Source organism: Tetrahymena thermophila (assembly GCF_000189635.1).
Source record: "Tetrahymena thermophila SB210 genomic scaffold scf_8254379, whole genome shotgun sequence".
NCBI classification, from domain to species: Eukaryota; Ciliophora; class Oligohymenophorea; order Hymenostomatida; family Tetrahymenidae; genus Tetrahymena; species Tetrahymena thermophila.
In genome coordinates, this window is record NW_002476163.1 from 366,381 (window position 1) to 381,212 (window position 14,832).

The following is a 14,832-nucleotide window of genomic DNA, read 5'->3' on the forward strand; positions in this document are numbered from 1 at the left end:
TTTCTCATTATTCAAACTTAAAAATGTTGGAATCTTTAATATAAAATAGAGAGTTTTTAAATAAAAATACACCTAATTGCTAAAAAAATAGGATAAGTTGATAAAACATTATTAAATTTTTTACTCTTTTTAGAATTTATAAAGAATTTTTATATATTTACAATAAATTAATTAACATAGTTAGAATTATATTCAATCTAATCCGAGACATTTACTTATACATCCGTTTCTTTGTACTAAGCAACAGCATACTTCTCTATGATTCCTTAAAATCTTATTGTATTCTTATTCATCTTTTTGAGTTTAACTAACTATTTCTTCGTTTCTAATAAACACTCTCTCTAAATCCTCTTGTTTACTCATTTTAAGAGGCCAACTCCACCATTTTATAGTTGTATATGCTTAAATTACTGAAAGAGAAAGACTTACAATTACATATTCAAATATGTTACCATCAGATTCGTCATTTGATAGGATATAAATTAAGTAAATTATATTAAGGACAATCATTAAATAGTCTTGCAAAACAAATTTTAAAAAGCTAGTCATAAGATTATCAGGTATCTTTAATCTAGTGATTCTTCTTTCTGGTAAATAAGGATACACCAATTTAGGAAGTAGCATCATACTATAAAAATAAATAAAGTTAATATTTAATCTTTAATTAAATAATTAAATAAAATACGAGCATAAATCGGCAAGGATTGTAAAACGAGTTATCACTGGGAATAAAGTGTCAGTTTATAAAGGTTTAAATAGATATCTCAACTGTTTAAAAGCTCTCAAGAAGAAAACTATACAAACAGAAATAAAAATTAAATCAAAAACTAAACTTTGATCAAAGCATTTTTTGCCATAAATTAATACAACAAAATCAACCATAAAAAGAGATTTTAAGATCATGCTAAAAAATAGTTTAACAACCCAAGCAAAAGGGAACGAGTTAAATTCCTTTCTGGGGATTTCATACATGTTTCTAACCAGATTTTTAATCAAATTATACTCAAGGATCGTAATGAAAAACGAAACACCAATAAATATATAAAATATTTTATGTGAAACTCCATTTTCACAGTTATCATAGAAGTAGAATGGCAAAACTTTTTATTAAAAAAATATCTCTTTAACTTTTCTTTTCAATAAATTTAATTATCAAAAGTTAAAAAAAAAATAACTTTTCATTTAAAAATAATTTATTTATTTTTATTGATAAAAATTTAACAAACAATTTTTTTAATTTTATTTGCAGGTTAGGCAATTTGATATTTTTTTTAAATTAAGATATATTTTACTGAAAGAAAGAGAGTAGAATCCAACTGATGCGATCCATAAGTAAAATTTATAAATAGAAATTCTAAATCTAATGCTAATGTCTAAATCTTAAATAGCTTTCTCATAGAAAAATGTAATATCTTTAATCTTAATTTTAAATAAATTTTTAAGGAATCTTATTAAACATTATGGAATACAACAACAACAAAAGCTAAGACAAGAACAGCATCCAGTATCAGCTTAAATTTCTTTAGGATTTTAATTTTATGGGACAATAGGTTTATTTAAATCTTGCTATTGCATCTTTCCTTTGCTTTGTTCTTAAACAGGATTTTTTTATTCGACTTTTTCATTTTAGCTTTGTTAATTATTTTCATTTTATTCTTGCTTCAGTGGTTGATCTTCTTAAATTTTATCACTTTATATACTCTTTTAATCTTCATCTTAATTATTTTTTTTATCAGCTTCTTTATTACTTTTTTTATCTTCCTCTTAATTACTTTTTATTTCTTCTTCCTCTTATATCTTTTTTGAATCTTAATCTCCTTCCTTTTCATTTTTTTTTTAATCACCATTTTTTTAATTTGTATCCTCTTCAATTATCGATTTATCAAGTTCTTCTTGGTTTTCTTCATCTTTCTATTTAATCATTAGCTTTGGCTTACCCAAAAATTCCTCTAAATCTTGTCTTTCATAATTTATACAACAAAATGACCCTTTAGGCTTAAGTGAATATCTAAACTCTTCAAATTTTTTTACTAGTATTAAACCAAATATAACGGCATTAATTACACTCGAAATAGCTGAAATAATAATGCTCGTTTATTATAAATTATCGCTGACTTTTTTATCCATCAAAAAGATTATTTTAAGTACTAGCATAGGGAAGTTATCAAAGATTAATTTTAGTAGAGTGAAGCACATATTAACAGGAACTATCCAAGAGCTAGAAAATAATAAAGAAACATTAACTTCCTTAAAATCCATAATATAACTTATGCCAAACATATTTAAAAAATTAGTTAATTAACTAAAAACATCAGCAAGCAAATAAGGTTTTTTCTATTATTTAAAATTTTTATTTAATATATTTTAAAAAAAATTTTTTTACATCTTTTATATTGTCAGAAAAGTTTGTAACATACCTCATCAAACCAATTATTTATGAAAAATTGAATAAAAAGTTAGTTCCTATAAAGCAAAGCGAAATTATGAATAATGTCCAATAGTTACAGGTATGTGTAATTGTGATAAATAAAAAGTTGGCATATAAATCAAATTTTCCTATTAATGAAACTAAAAGCAAAGCATATAAATCTCCCTGATTTTTAAGATGTTCAGTGAGTCTTCTTCTCCAACTTTATTTTAAAATATTTTTTGCAGTAAATTTACAATTAAAACTTTTTTTTTTTACGATTTATCTCTTCCAGAAAGAAGTTTTGGTCTTTGGTTTGGAATAATTGAATATTTTATGATAGAAAATTCTATTAAAATGCTAACAAGACAGAATCCAGCAAAAATAATATGAGACACATACTTTTTGATTAAAATTCATTTTTAATTGATGCTTAGCTTTTAAATTTTAATTAATATTTGAATTATAAATCTTACACTATGTCCCTTTCCACAGTCGTTTGTGAAGAAGAAAGGAATTATAACAGAAGCAGTTAAAACAATTAGCCAAAAAACAGTAAAATAAAACAAATACCAACCTTTGTTTTCAATTAATTCTTTCTCAATAGGATCCTAAAAATAAAATTTGTAAATAATTAATTAATTAATTAATATTTTAAATTTAATTTCTACTTTATCGATTTCATCTTCATAGTCTTTTTGTTGTTCATGAGAGATAATGATACCATTTTTTAGTTATTTTCTTTAATTTTGTAGTAATTTAATTGATAAAGATTTGAGGCAGTTTGTTAATTAATTAGGACTAGGTGCAAAAACTACTTCTAATCTTTCTAAAAAAGGGAAATTTTTCTTTAAGTCGCATCTCATGAAAGAAGAGAATTGTTAATCATTTAAGTGATTAATTTAATTTAGATGTAAAACTTACCCTCCTTCTTTAACTAACTAATTTCTTACGACTATTGTTCTAACATCATTCATTTATAAACCTTTTAAACCAAGGGGAGAATATATTAGATAATGTAAATAAAAAAAATAAATACCCTGTAGTAAATCAAAAAGTCTGAATTCCATTATATTTTCCTAGTCGAAACTTTTTATTTCAACATACTTTTAGTCTCTGTAGTAGCTGAGAGTAACCAAATTTCTTACAGTAAGAGTTTCTGTTGCTTATGCTATTTCTGGAAGAAAATTCTAAATTTGAATCAAGTTCTGTTCTTCTTAAGCTCTAAAAACTTCTTCTTTAAAATCGCAAAAGGTGTTAAAGAAATCTTTGCAGAAAAGTAAAAATCTGTCACAAACTATTGGTTAATTTTTATAATTTTAATTATATTTTGTTTTTTAAATAAATATGAATTTACTTGAAAAACTAGGCTTAGAAGCATTAAACTCATTATATAAATTAAAATGAGAGTATTCTAAGTATGCAAGAGGTTTGCCTCTTTATCTTACTATCTTATGAAGAGCCCTTGATAAGCTTTGTAATTGCTACTCCTGGAATTATATACCTCCTATGTACAATCTTTCAAGAGATTGTTCATTTTTGTTGATTAAATTTAAGAAGTCATTAAAATTTTCTGGCAATTCAAGCTGAGTGCAGTCAGAATAATCAATAACGATAATAGGATTAAAGTATTTTAGATTTAGACTTGTTTTTAAAACCTTTAAATTAAACAAATTTTAGAGTAGGTAGAAGATTTTATTTGTAATTTTACTTGATAATCATAAAGAAATTGCAGATGAATTTCATCGAGAGTCTAAGAATTGCAAAATAGAGATATTATTGTATCTATATCGTCCTCCTCATTGAAGATATATTTAATAGGAATTTAGTAGTTTTAAATATAATTTGAATTGGGATTATAGTATTTATTCATATTCATTCTTCTGGCCCTTAAATACATTTACTTTATTGCAGGAAATTTATTACTTATTATACTATTTTAGTTTGATCTTCCATTTATTCCACCCAACCCTGATATTTCGATGTTCTCTATTTAAGGCATGCTAGCAATAGATTTCAGAATTTTATTTTCATAATATTTTTGGCTTTTGTAGTCTATAGTATCATTCAATATTTCCATTTAAGAGTTTTTCATATTACTTTGACCCATGAAATTGCTATTATTATTATTTGGGTCTACTTTCTATAAATAAAAGCTATATGAATATTATGTTGAAATAACAATTTTAAATTTACACTATTTTATAAAGAATTCAATTAAGAATTAGGTCCACTCCTTATCTAACTTTATTTATTATTTTCAGTTGATACCTTACTTGAAGACTATTAATTAATCAATTCTTTATTCTTGTTACCTTCCATTGTAATCGATAAATTTTTAATGTTTCTCAAGCTATAGAGTGATGGAGCTATTTTTGAAAGACCTTCTTCTGCAATATAATTATATCTGTTAAAATTTAAAAATCTATTAAATTTAAATTTAATAGCATATTATTTACCTTAAATCTACTTTAAAAGATGAAATACCTAGGGTAGAAATAGATTTTATTGTTTTTTTGACTAGTCTATTCCTCTTAAAATTAAGAATTAAAGTTGTAAGGTTTGGTCTTGTATAAAGAGCCTTACCAAATTTGTATTCAAAATGACGCATAAGACGATCGCCTAAGCTATTTTATGCCACATTTAAATTAAGATATTAAAGCTTATCCATACACGAAATAGCATCAGCTACATGCTCAAGAGCTGTATAAAAATTTATCATCCACATGCAGCACGAGCCAATTAGAGGTAAAAACTATAAACAAACTCTTAAATAGTACCCGCAATAGCAGCTCAAGCAAAATTCCTTCATTTCTTTAATATTTAATAGTATATTTTTAAGCGATAAGATATAAAATTAAAAAAAAATTAAGCAAATATTCAATAGATCCTACCTATTTTTTCTAAATCGAGCTTAAGGCATGTTAGATTTGTTAGGTATTTTAAAGAACTAGCTAAGCGCTCAACAAAATTAGGTCCAAGAGGATTTAATGAAACATTCAGGTTCAAATTTTATAGTAAAGTTAAAAAAGAAAGACATGTTGCAAAATCTTTACCCATATCATAGCTCATATTTGTATTTTCTAAATTGAGATTTAGGCTTTGATTTTAAAAATTATAAATTAAAATTTAAGTAAATCAATTACTTACTTTTATAGGCAGGAGCTTTGAGATCTGAGAAAAGCAATTAACTTATAGCAAGCATTATCTACTGATAGATCGTTATAGTCCAAGTGCAAATATAAAGATTTCAGACGAACTTCTGTTGTAGAAAGAGTTGTTAAAAGAGGAGCTATTTTAATTTTTTCTACTTCATCATCGTAAGAAGAAAGAGATAGCTTTAAATACAAGCTTTTTAGATGCCTGTTTAGTTTCATCGCTTTGGCTATTTACTCAATCTCAGCTAAACTGTATTTTCCTCTTGAAATTTACTCTCGAAAATCAATTAAAAGGATCCTTGTTTAGCTTACTTGTTAGAATACCTGCTAATTAATATCTTCTGTGGTGAATAAAAATAAATAGTCTTCTCCTGTTATGCTTTCCTAATTTAAGAGATATTTTTTTAATGTCTAAAATACATAAAAGTATTTTTTAATTTACTTTATATTCTTCCATCTCTTCATCCTCTTGCTTTGGCTTTTTTTATTGTAAATTAATTGTTTTTGCCCTTACTAAATCATCATTATCTAATAATTAGTCATCTTCATCTTCTAAATCATCAGGAGGCTCAAATTCACCTCCTCTTTTTCCAACTGGGAATTTTATTGATTCTTTCTCCTTTAACTATAGTCTTTATAAGAGGTCATTAATATAATAATCAAACAAGCTCTTTCTCATTATTTGTAATTCAGGATCATTAAAAGAGCATTTTGTCGGGTCGTTTGGTCTAAATCCAAATTATTTATTTGAAATCAATCCAGACAAAGAATGTAACAACTAACTCATAAATTAAACTTCTTTTTTTACGTCATTTGCAATATTTGGCCTATTAAAAACATTTTAAGGATTTTGAAATTAATATAATAAAAAACTTTGTTACAGAAAGTATTTGTCCCATATTTCAGCAATCTATTTTTCTGTATCAGGACAATTAAGCACAGCCAAGAAAGATTTTACTTTTAAATCCTCCTTTAAAGTAATAGGATCTAAAAACTAAGTTGAGAAATTTTCAGCTAAGTACTCTCTAAAAGCTTTAAATAAATGAAGGAATTTTCTGTTCATTAATAAAATTCCAGGTAAAATCAAAGTTATATCTTCATCATGGATCTTTGTTGATACAAACAATTTAAGGCATGGTTCCTATATAAAAAAGTGATATTTTATAAGAAGATGATTAGTATTCAAATAAAATTTTAGAAAAAATAACAGTAAATTTTTTATTTTTGTAAGTATTTAAATATTTTATTTCAGAATATTTTTATGTATAATAAAAATATAAAGTTATTGTTTGTACTTTGAGGATATTTTTAAATAATTTAAAAAAATTGAATAAATTAAAAACAAAATAAACAATTTTTGAAAATATAAAAGATAAATGTGATAATTTGTTTACAGCTCTGATATCTGATAAGGTTTTGATGCTTTACATCTAATCTGGAGGAAATAAGTAAAGCCAATCAATATTTATTTACTTAAATGGATCTCCTCCATTAATTAAAATTAATTTTTTTCCTGTCTCCTTTAAATCAGAAAGATTGATTTCAGTGAAACCTATCGAGATTGTAACCATTTTATTTTCTAACTAGATAAATAAAAGCAAATTCAATAAATGAAAATTAATTAATTAATTAATTATTTAATTATTTATTTAAATTAATTACTTAGTAGTGCAAGACAAATTCAAAGCAAATTACTAACTCAGAATCTCTTTTTTCATTATAGTTTGTATATCTTACCAGAAATGAATTTTGCTCATCATCATTTTTAAAATTCCAACAATTGCCTTAAACCTTTGATTCTTAATATTAAGCTTCCATCCTGCAGCAATTACCTACAAATTTCTTTCTTTGTCTATCAAACATGCAAACCACAACTTCCCTAAATAAATTTATAATCATAAAACTAACTTTAAAAAATTGTAAATTTTTACATAAATTTAATGTTTTCAATTTATTATTTGTCTTTAGGAAATGGTAAGCACATTGCTTATGATAAAGTTATTTCGGCTAATATTTCATTTGGTTATTTCTTTCCTTTCAGAAGAGTATTTTTAACGTTCGAATCACTGATCAAAAACAAATCTTTAATTGTTCCAGTAGTACCATGTATTTTAGGTTTGATTCCTAACGAAGGAAGATTGTATCCATTTTTTATTTTTTAGTACAAAAAACTGAATATATAATTTTGAGGGAAGTTTATAAATAAGTTTGAAAGTTCATGGATGGTGGGCTTTGTGCATGATCTAATCTAAATTTTTTAAATTAAAAAAAAAAGATTTAAAAACTCGCTAATTAATAAACAAAAAAAAAATTATTAATTAATTTATTTAGTTAATTATTTATCACAAATCATCCTACCTTTATTATGGTACAAGCTTGCAAACCTTAAATTTTTTTAAGGTCTCTCTTAATAAAACTAATAAATTCATTTAATTGAACTCCTCCACTTTTATCTTGATCGATTTCATTAAAAATAGACTAAACTTCTTCTTCACTGAGAATAATACCAAGTGAAGCCAATACATGACTTTATATTGAAGTTAAAATATGGATTGGTTAAATTGTAAATTTAATTAAAATTACCTTAATTAATCTTTGCTTAACGTATTTGTGTTGTTAATGTCTACCCTCTTAAATAAAGTTTTGATGTCATCAATTATATCTGAAACGTTTAGCATATTATTATATATCTATTGTGTCATTATAATCTAAAATTCCTTATAAGATATTGTTTTGTCTCCATCCTAAAAAATAAATTTTATTTTTAACTGCTTTATATTTTAAATAAGGTTTTATTACCTTATCATATTTTTTAAAGAACTGATCAAGCTCTTCATCCTTTGCATTTATGCCTAACCACTTAAGCAAATTTTCTATTTCATATTTCTCAATTGAACCACTTCCATCTCGATCAGCAAGTTAAAAGAGTTCTTTGATATCATTTATCATACTATCAGGTAGAACTAAGTCATCGTCTTTTGTGTCAGGCTTTTTTGAAAAAAAATTATAAGAAATGAGATTAATAATGAAATCATACAATTAACATATCTGGAGTTAATTTTAGTTTTTCTCTTATTTTAGAAATGTTTATTTTCCTGTTTGGTGATAAACTATCAACAAACTCTCTTAATTCTAAACAATCTGTGAATTCATAATCCTCTACAAGTGCTCTATAAAAGTCTTTAGCATAAATAATATTATCTTATCTCCTAGACATAATAGGGTCAAAACTTTATTGTGCAACTGCTTGTCCTAAAGTCTTCCAAAACATTTATTTATTAACCTAAACTTTTTCTATTTAATTCATAGAGATTGAAGGTAAGAATCTTTTACTTTATTCATATTCTTATTCTTATTTTAATAAAAGTTCTTACTATTTTTTATAATTTAGCTCTTTTTCTTGTCTTTCCTGCATTTGCTATAGAATTTTCTCTCTTTTTTATCTTTCTATTTCAAGCTATCTTTCAAGTTCTTACTCTCTTTGCTTCTGTATTAGATCTTAAAGTTAAATCTCAGTTAATCTTTTAATTTAACTGTGCATCCTTTAATTTATAGATCTAACAATCATTTCATTTGGAGTTTAGATTCTAAACCCAATAATCTAAGCTAGCTCTTTTGCATTTAAAGTTTAATCTTAAGAATCTACATATTCTAGGAACTCTTTCATGATATTATTTAAAGTAATTTCATCAAAATTAAACTAATTTTCATAGTTTATTTGAATTAATTCTTACAATCCCCAACAATTACTGTTTTAATTTTAATATCTTTCAAAAAGCTGCAAAATAGACCATCTATTAATTTTAAGGAGATTAATTAACAAACTAACAAAAAGCTATTTAGGTGAAACCAATTATTGAAGCAATCCTATTTATTACATTAAAATTCATAAAATAAATTTAAATCTGAGTATTTATTTTACCTAAAAATTGCATTTTTTAAGGAGAATAGCTGTAATTTTCATATAGCATTAAAGATTGCTATTCAGTAATTTGATTGTTTAGTAATCCAATAATAGTGAGTATTTTATTTAGAGTTTCAGGATCTGATAAGGTATAGTCATAATCCTAATCATAATAAACAAATACATCTAAAATATCTATCTACTTAAGATCAATACATTTTTAAATAATTTTAATAATTTGGGATAACTCTTCTTATGAAAATATATTGTTTTGTTTACTTGGAGAGTAACCATTAGTAAAATTTAACTACTATTAATAGGTTTATTGTTATAATTATTCTTTGAAAATTTAATCTTGCTAGCTTTATTAATAGTTTTAAAAAGCATTGCTAATTTCTTATGGCTGTGTAACTAATTGAACTTAGCTTCCTTAATTACTTGAACTTTAAGAAAATCTAACACCTTAAATTTTTTTATTGCTGCCTTTGTTTTGAAATATTTAATTATTTTAGTTTTATTCTTCATCACTGTCTGGCACGTCAAACGGGTTTTATTCATTGTTATTTGCAGATTGCTAAACTTAAAATTAATTCTAAAATGTATTTTCAATTTGCATATAATTTTAATTAGAAAAACCTTAAATTGATTGCAAATTATTTTATTTATTAGAATGCTACATTTTATTGCTGTTTTACCATGAATTTGTTTAAATAATTTCAGATTCTAATAAATTTTATTTTGGTTTTTCTTAATTTCTGATATCTTAGTTTTAATCTTATTGTTTATTTTAAGAAGATTATATTGATTGTTGTGCCTATCCTATTCTCTCACTATCTACTAATTTAATATTTCCTTATGGATTAGGTGCTTAAACTTAGTGATTAATAGGTTCTTCATCTAAATTCTCTTCTTAAAGAGTTTGAGACTCAAGTAATTTAATACTTGGTTTAGTTATTTTCTTAAAGTTATCATCAGTAAAATTATCTTACTTTTAATTTTATGAAGATACACTATTAATTTGCTATATTTATTCTATATTTTGCTGTTAAATATTAGGTTATATTTTTTTCTCTTCTTTCTTTTAACTTAATTATTTATTTTCTGCTATATCCTCTAAATCTTATAAGCTCTTAATATCTGATTATTTTTATTCTTGATTATTTTATTGTTGTTTCTTCTCTTCATTTATTTCTTATTTAGATTCATATTCTCCTATATCTGCATTAGTAATTCTAGGTAATGTCCCTATTTCTTTATAAATAAATGCATTTTAATAAATTACCTTTAAATCATTGTTAAATTTTTATTATTTAAGTTTTTTTTGTACCTCTTCCAGATTCGATGTTTTTAGCTTTTAAATAGAAATCTTCATCAAATTGCAATATTTTTTTTCTTTTGATTGGCTATACAACTAACAGTTCTTAAATAATATTAAATAGTTCATCAGATATAATGGCAGATATCTCTTTAAGAAGTTCTTCTCTTTTTTTCCCCATCTCTCCATAGTCATATTTGAGACACTCCAAGTCCTTTCTGGCTTTTAGAGAGACCAGTTCTACTAAAATCATGCCAAATTGAAAACTATCCATCTTAATATTACCAATTAATTAATTAATTCCTTACTTACTGAATTCAGTTATTTTTTTTTATAGAAATTAAAGCTAAAAATTATTAATATTTTACTTGTTAGTAATCTAAATCTTCAGGATCTTCTGTGAAATACTCATGGTCAGGTATTTCTTCTGGTGTTAAAAACCACTCTTTATGTTTTTCTATCATAATAAATTCATTTTATTAGAAAAGAGTGAATAGATTTTGTTTAAATAAAGTCATTTAGTAAAAATTTAATGTAAAAATAAGAAAATACCTTTTTATGAAAGATACCCAGCCTCGCTTAAATATACTTGCTGAGAACCCTCTAAATAAAATATGTTAGTTAACTTAATGTTTGAGTGATATAAAGCCTTTTTATGCAAGTTTCTGAGACTTAGTAGAACACAATTTATAACACTTTATATTTCATCTTTGGTAAAAAACTTCTCTTCTTTAATCTTTTTAGCTTTCAATTCAGCATAGCTTCCTGAATACTTTTTATATATTAAAAATAATTCTTTCTGATTAGAATTCGGGTTTTTATAGTATCCTAATGGAGGGACCAAACCACATCTTTTACTGCTATCAACTATTAATGGAATTTTTGCTAAAATCTACTAAAAGTCTTTTTTATATTTCATCTTTTTGATAGCTACCTAATCTAATTATGGATCTAATTTATTGAGTCCTATTTAAAAATCATCCTGATCATTTGGCCTTGAAAGGTCATATAATTATTCAATTTGTATGAAGTTCATATTATTTTGGTTAATTAGTACCTTTCTTAATTAAATTTAATAACTATAACTCTATTATTAACCTAAAATAACTTTTCCTAATATACTCTTTTAATCTTTAAAATAGATAATATATCTTTGGTCAACAACAATTATCTAAGATTTTGTTAATATTTTTATAGATCAGCTTTAAAAATTAATTAATAAATTAAAATTAATTTTCAGTGAAAGTGTTAAAAGTGTGGAAACATTTAGAGTTAATATTAAAATTTGAAATTGCTAATAAAAATAAAGTCAATTTCAAAATAATGGGTATCATTCATTTTTTAAGTTATAAAATGGGTAATCATTTTGTAGTTTTATTTATTTATTTATATTTATTTACAATTCATATTAAAATTTTAAAATAAAGACTTGTTAAAAAAATTAAAGTATTCTAAAAATCAATAATTACTTAATATAAAGCAAATCATCTAAAATATTCATTAAATTAATTTATTATTTTTGTTAAAAATAAAAACCTATTTTAATTTAAGAATTTAAGATAGAACATCTTTAAAAAATTAATTAACATAAAATTTCAAAAGCAATTTTAATATTCAAACTAAATTTAAATTTTGAAAAATTAACAAATAATATAACCCTTTTTTATTTAATTACTTTATTATTTCTATATAAGAATGTTAAAGGAGATTCAAGAAAATAAAATAATTTTTTTTAAAACCTCCATACTACCTTGTTCATCTTTTGAATAAAATAATTCCTAATAGATGGAAGAAATATGGTAATTACCAATACAAATAGAATTAAACTGTATATTTTCTGAATATATAGGAAACGATTGCTTTGTGTTACTTATAAATAATTTAACAAAAAAATATTCTTATATTTCTAATAATTAAGATTCTTTCATTTAATAAGTATCTATTACATATTGTTCTCTGTTAAAATCTTGGCGGAAAATATTAAATATTCATTTATAAAATATTGTATGTGAATTTTAAATTAAATTTTTGATAATTTTGAAAAAGTTAAAAGAATGCAACAAGAAGACCCAGATCAATAATTTAGTATAAAAGATGCTATATCTTTTAAAAAAGACAAGCATAGGGTTGAAATTAGAAAAAAGAATATCTAAGCAACTTTAAAAAATAAGAGGTTAAACAATTTTATCATGAATATGCAACCTAATGTTGATAATGGCTAACAAAATAACTCAATTATGTAAGATTTTAATAATTAAGATCCCGCTTAAGAATAAGGAAATGAAATCACTCTCTAGTTTTATATTTAGACAATAAATCAGGAATGCGATAGCAATTAATTTTTGAACCAAAGCGATAAAATAAGTAGATGCTTAAAAATCCTTAATTCCCATCTTTTGTGCACAATAAAAACTACAGATCTTGAGTATTAATAGTAATAATTAATTTAATTTATGAGATCAGGAGGATGTGAATGCATTCTTTAGTTTTTTGCAGAAAAATATGATTAAGTACCTCTACTTTAAGCATAATCTATAGGAATGATAGGAAATATCTTTTCTCTAAGCAACTGTTCAATTCTTTCCTTTTTAATTTAAAGTGGTATTGTTAGTTATTTGATAAAGCTTCTTATTAGAGTAAGTGAGTTTATATTAGCAGAACAACAATTAAAATAAACATTCTAAGATGTTAAAAATGAGCTTTTAAGTGAAATATTTAGAACAATTGCAAATATGGCAGGTGAGAGTTATGAGTATAGAATAGAATTATCCTAAAATGGACTAATTAGATATCTTACTAGTGATTTATTTGGAAAAATATGCATTAATATTAATAAGTCTATTGTTGCAAATATTGTATTTTTAATTAAGAATATGCTATGCTCAACACCATCTCTTAAAGAGGAAATTACTGAATAATTCATTCCTTTAGTTTCTGCCTTTTTTTTAAGCAGTGATTTATCATTAGAATCATTGTAAGACTGTGTACTTTCGATAAGAAGCTATGCAAAATTTGGTAACACTATTGCTAGGGCTAAGATGCTTTCATAAGGAGGTGTATTTGAAAAGATTCATGATCTGATTAATCCCAATATTAATACTGACTTTTCAATAGTGTATTATGCAATGTCTACACTTAAAGATTATATGAAATATTAAAATAGACAAGCTGAATATGTTTTTAACATCAAAGGAGAACAGATTTTCGACTTTTTAGAATATTACTTGAATGGAGAAATTAAAATTCAAAATTTAAATAAACAAGATTAATAAAGTGCTGTTACAGACTTATAAATGTAAGCCATAGATATTCTTCACCTTTATGTTCTATGTGATGATCCTCTGTTTTTCTCATTTATATACGATCAAGGAATAAAGCTAATATAATTAATTATGAAAATAGCAATATATTCAGCAAATAATAAAATAAATTATAAAGCAAAAGAATTTTTATTCACTTCTATATAAAGATCTACTTATGAGTAGTAAAAGCAACTTGTATCTTTAAATATTCTTCAAGTTATTTTAGATGCTATATAAGAAGATGAAATATCTTTGATGTACAAAGGTTTAAGATCCCTAGTATAGCTTTTATAAGTTGCAGAATCCCAAATTGGCTAAAGCCCTGAATATGCATAAATTAATTATGTTAAGGATATTATGGAAAGATCATATTAATTTAGGTAAGTAATTGAATCTGTCCAAAGCCATCCTAACAACGATATATACGAATTAGCTAACGAGATATTAGAAATTTACTTTAAAAATTGAGACTAATTGATTATTATCAATATGTATATATTATTCAATTCTCAAATTAATATCTTTACTTATTTAAAATAAGAAATAGTCTCTAATATATTATTCCAATACATAATTTATATAATTTGTTTTATTTTTATCATTTAATTTTTAGTAAAAATTTGAAAAGAATTTAATGACCATCTTTTTTTTAAAATTAAGCCTTTGTGATTGATTAAATAATAAAATCCTCAAAGAATGGTTTTTTTAAGAAATGAAAAAGATATTTAATTTTATATTATGTAAAA

General features: G+C 23.8%; 2 protein-coding genes across 2 annotated transcripts; one reads left to right on the top strand and one right to left on the bottom strand. All coding sequences in view use genetic code 6, as the record gives it.

Annotated features, from left to right (window-relative positions):
• Positions 1 to 192: 192 nt before the first annotated feature.
• Positions 193 to 11,820, bottom strand: TTHERM_00300120 (EF hand protein; the record flags this gene model as incomplete). Its single annotated transcript, XM_001024539.2, has 27 exons — positions 193 to 628; positions 686 to 1,100; positions 1,293 to 2,334; positions 2,384 to 2,630; positions 2,687 to 2,808; positions 2,884 to 3,018; positions 3,079 to 3,392; positions 3,447 to 3,704; positions 3,765 to 4,065; positions 4,119 to 4,550; positions 4,604 to 4,814; positions 4,867 to 5,221; positions 5,302 to 5,507; positions 5,558 to 5,949; positions 6,008 to 6,392; positions 6,447 to 6,706; positions 6,960 to 7,148; positions 7,228 to 7,444; positions 7,497 to 7,813; positions 7,924 to 8,092; positions 8,149 to 8,309; positions 8,365 to 8,553; positions 8,603 to 9,432; positions 9,488 to 10,720; positions 10,797 to 11,058; positions 11,153 to 11,241; positions 11,337 to 11,820. The coding sequence occupies 27 exons, from the start codon at positions 11,818 to 11,820 to the stop codon at positions 193 to 195; spliced, it is 9,651 nt and encodes a 3,216-aa protein (XP_001024539.2).
• Positions 11,821 to 12,838: 1,018 nt separating this feature from the next.
• TTHERM_00300130 (hypothetical protein) lies at positions 12,839 to 14,554 on the top strand (the record flags this gene model as incomplete). The annotated part of the gene is made up of 1 exon (XM_001024540.3): positions 12,839 to 14,554. One exon carries the CDS (start codon positions 12,839 to 12,841, stop codon positions 14,552 to 14,554), a length of 1,716 nt encoding a protein of 571 aa, XP_001024540.1.
• Between the last annotated feature and the right edge of the window lie 278 nt (positions 14,555 to 14,832).